Raw genomic sequence first — 2,740 nt, 5'->3', positions numbered from 1 at the left:
TGAGCCACCTGTCTGGCCGAATCCGGACTTTTAACCATAAGTTAAGCACTTGGAGAGACAGAAAAAAAAGGCAGTACAGAACAGTACGTAGAGAATGGCCACGATTGTATTAAAATACATATATGTATATTTTATACCCAGAAAAAAGGCTGAAGGCAATCCACCACATGTGATAATCTCTGGAGGTGACTTATGCTCTCCTTCCACTGTGGGGCTGGAGCAGAGAGAAGGATGGTCGTCACCCCCGCAGAAGGCAAGAGACTACCCTTAGCGTTGATAACAACCATACCTCACACTCACAGGCTCCTTTGCGGTTACAAAGTGTCCTTCTTCACTGCTGAGCGTTTGCTCCTCACCACAGCCATTTCACAGGAAAGGAAGCCAAGCCTCAGAGAGGCTGCGACTCTCTCTCAGACAGCCCGTGGCATGGCTGGGGCCAGGACGGACCTCTGCACGTTCCGAGTCCTGCAGGCGCATGTCCTGGAGAGAGGGGAGCTGGCAGAGAGGTCCAGGCGGGTCTGGGAGCAGGGCCGGGGGCGGGGTGACGAGTGTGGCAGTTCCCGAGTCTGCCGACAGAGGGCGCCGCCGCCCCGCAAGTCGGCCGGGCCACGCCCCCTACCGGGACCCGCCCCTTTGCAGCGGGGAACCACAGCACCCAGTGAGGAGCGGCTCGGCGGGCTGGGGTTCGAGGCCTTGGGGATGGGAGGGCGGTGGACTGGCTGGGCCGGGGCAGGAGGAGCAGCAGCAGGGGATGGGCTGGGCCAGAGCAGAAGGAGGAGCCTCAAGGGAGGTCACCGGCGGGCCGGGGTTTGCGTGGGTAAGAGGTTGAGCGTCTCCGTGGGTGAGGGGTTGAGCGTGCAGAAGCGCCCGCGTCTGCGGCTGGGAGCGCGAGATGGAGGCGGGGTGGGGGCGGGCTAGTGCGAGGGGAAGGTCCCGGCGTGGCGGGCGGCGGTGCGCTATGGCGCCGGGACTTCCTGAGGCGGCGGGACTAGCTGCCTCGGAAGGCGGTTACTCACTCCGGCGCTGCCGCTTACTTCCTTCCCAGATCCCAGCAAAGCACAACCCCGAGGCCCCCTCTGCGCTCCCACCCGAATCGCGGCGGCGGCACGCCCAGGAGGGAGCTGGCCTCTGCAGCTCAACCCACAGCCTCCCGGCCCCGGGGCGGGAGAGGGTGGAGAGGGAGGGCGGCGCCCGGCGGACTCCACCCGAGCAGCACCGCCAGCCCCCAACCGCTGCAGTCTAGCCCAGGCCTTGAAGGCCAGTCTGCAGCCTCTTGAGCAGCGCGTGGGGCTCCAACCCCCAGCACCTCCACCTGTCCCATGTCTCCGAGCTGAGCCCCAACTCTGGTATAGACGGGAACCCGTAAAGAGCAGCCTCCGGCAGGGACCCCCCTCCGGCTGTGCGCCCCAGCCCCGCCTCCTCTCCCCCCACCTCGCCCCTGAGTACTGGCGACACCCAGCCAGCCGGCAGGGGCTGGACACTGTGTTGAGCCCCGCCCCCATCTCCTCCCTCGCCCCCACCCATACCCCCTCCAACCAAGGCGAGGACGCAGATGTGTCAGCTAGGATCCCTGCCCTCTAACAGCTCCCAGTCTCTAGGGATACGGCCACCATCCATACCAAAGCTTACACCAGGAAGCAGAAAGTGGTTCCGGGCCAGTGGGAGGCACAGGTCCTTAACTCCCCAAGAAGACACAGCCTCAGGGGGCCGAGTTCGGCCAGTATTTAGAGCCCTAAGGATCTGTGTGGGAGGAAGCTCAGAGGTCTCCAGAATCATCTTGAGTCAGCATCCTTTCAATAAAGACTCACTGAGCACCTAGGGTGCTTTAAAAATACCAATGCCCCAGCCCACCCTAGAACTCCTGGATCAGAATCTCAAGGGAACCAGGAGCAGTGCCTCACACCTGTAATCCCAGCACTTTGGGAGGTCGAGTTAGGAGAATTGCTTGAGCCCAGGAGTTTGAGACCAGCCTGGACAACATGGCAAAACCTCTTTCTACAAAAAATACAAAAATTAGCCTGGCGTGGTGGCACAGGCCTGTAGTCCCAGCTACTCTGAACGCTGAGGTGGGAGGATCGCTTAAACCCAGGAGATTGAGGCTTCGGTGAGCTATGATTACACCGCTGCACTCCAGGTTGGACCACACATCAAGACCCTGTTTCTTTTTTTTTTTTCTTGAGACAGAGTCTCCCTCTGTTGCCCAGGCTGGAGTGCAGTGTCCCAGTCTCTGCTTGCTGCTACCTCCACCTCCCAGGTTCAAGCGATTCTCCTGTCTCAGCCTTCCCAGTAGCTGGGTTTACAGGCATGTGCCACCACACCTGGCTAATTTATATATTTTTAGTAGAGACTGGGTTTCACCGTGTTGGTCAGGCTGGTCTTGAACTCCTGACCTCAAGTGATCCCAGCCTCCCAGAGTGCTGGGATTATAGGCGTGAGCCACCGCACCCAGCTGACCCTGTTTCAAAAAACAAAAAACAAAAGAATTGCAAGGGGGAGGGAAAGGGAAAAAAGAATGGCAAGGGTAGGAGTACAGCCCTATCTGCTGTTAAATGTTCCCCACCCTACTGACTGCTGTAGCTGCCAACCACTGGTCTTGCCTTATTTGCCCAAAGACCACACTCCTCAGAGACAGTGGCTCGTGCCAAGCCCTCAATTAGAGTGAGATTTGGGGGGCTCCAGAAGAAGCTATGTATGCTGGGACCTGGGTGGGCTGTCACTCTGTGGGTTGCTGAGTGGACCA

At 59.4% G+C, this 2,740-nt stretch overlaps 1 protein-coding gene across 1 annotated transcript; it reads left to right on the top strand.

Moving 5' to 3' along the window:
* Positions 1–231: 231 nt before the first annotated feature.
* Positions 232–2,483, top strand: LOC126931596 (cleavage and polyadenylation specificity factor subunit 6-like). Its single transcript, XM_050749991.1, has 2 exons — positions 232–817; positions 1,046–2,483. Exons 1-2 carry the CDS (start codon positions 232–234, stop codon positions 1,579–1,581), a joined length of 1,122 nt encoding a protein of 373 aa, XP_050605948.1. The 3' UTR covers positions 1,582–2,483.
* The last annotated feature ends 257 nt before the right edge of the window (positions 2,484–2,740 follow it).

This window comes from Macaca thibetana, chromosome 11 (genome assembly GCF_024542745.1).
Source record: "Macaca thibetana thibetana isolate TM-01 chromosome 11, ASM2454274v1, whole genome shotgun sequence".
In the NCBI taxonomy this organism is placed as follows: Eukaryota; Metazoa; Chordata; class Mammalia; order Primates; family Cercopithecidae; genus Macaca; species Macaca thibetana.
This window is presented reverse-complemented; position numbering and strand designations above follow the sequence as displayed.

Excerpts from the sequence above, each read along its gene's own strand:
- LOC126931596 (XM_050749991.1), top strand. The coding sequence starts at position 232 with ATGGTCGTCACCCCCGCAGAAGGCAAGAGACTACCCTTAGCGTTGATA. Across the intron at positions 818-1,045 it reads GCGGGCCGGGGTTTGCGTGG|ATCCCAGCAAAGCACAACCC; the intron begins GTAAGAGGTTGA and ends CTTCCTTCCCAG.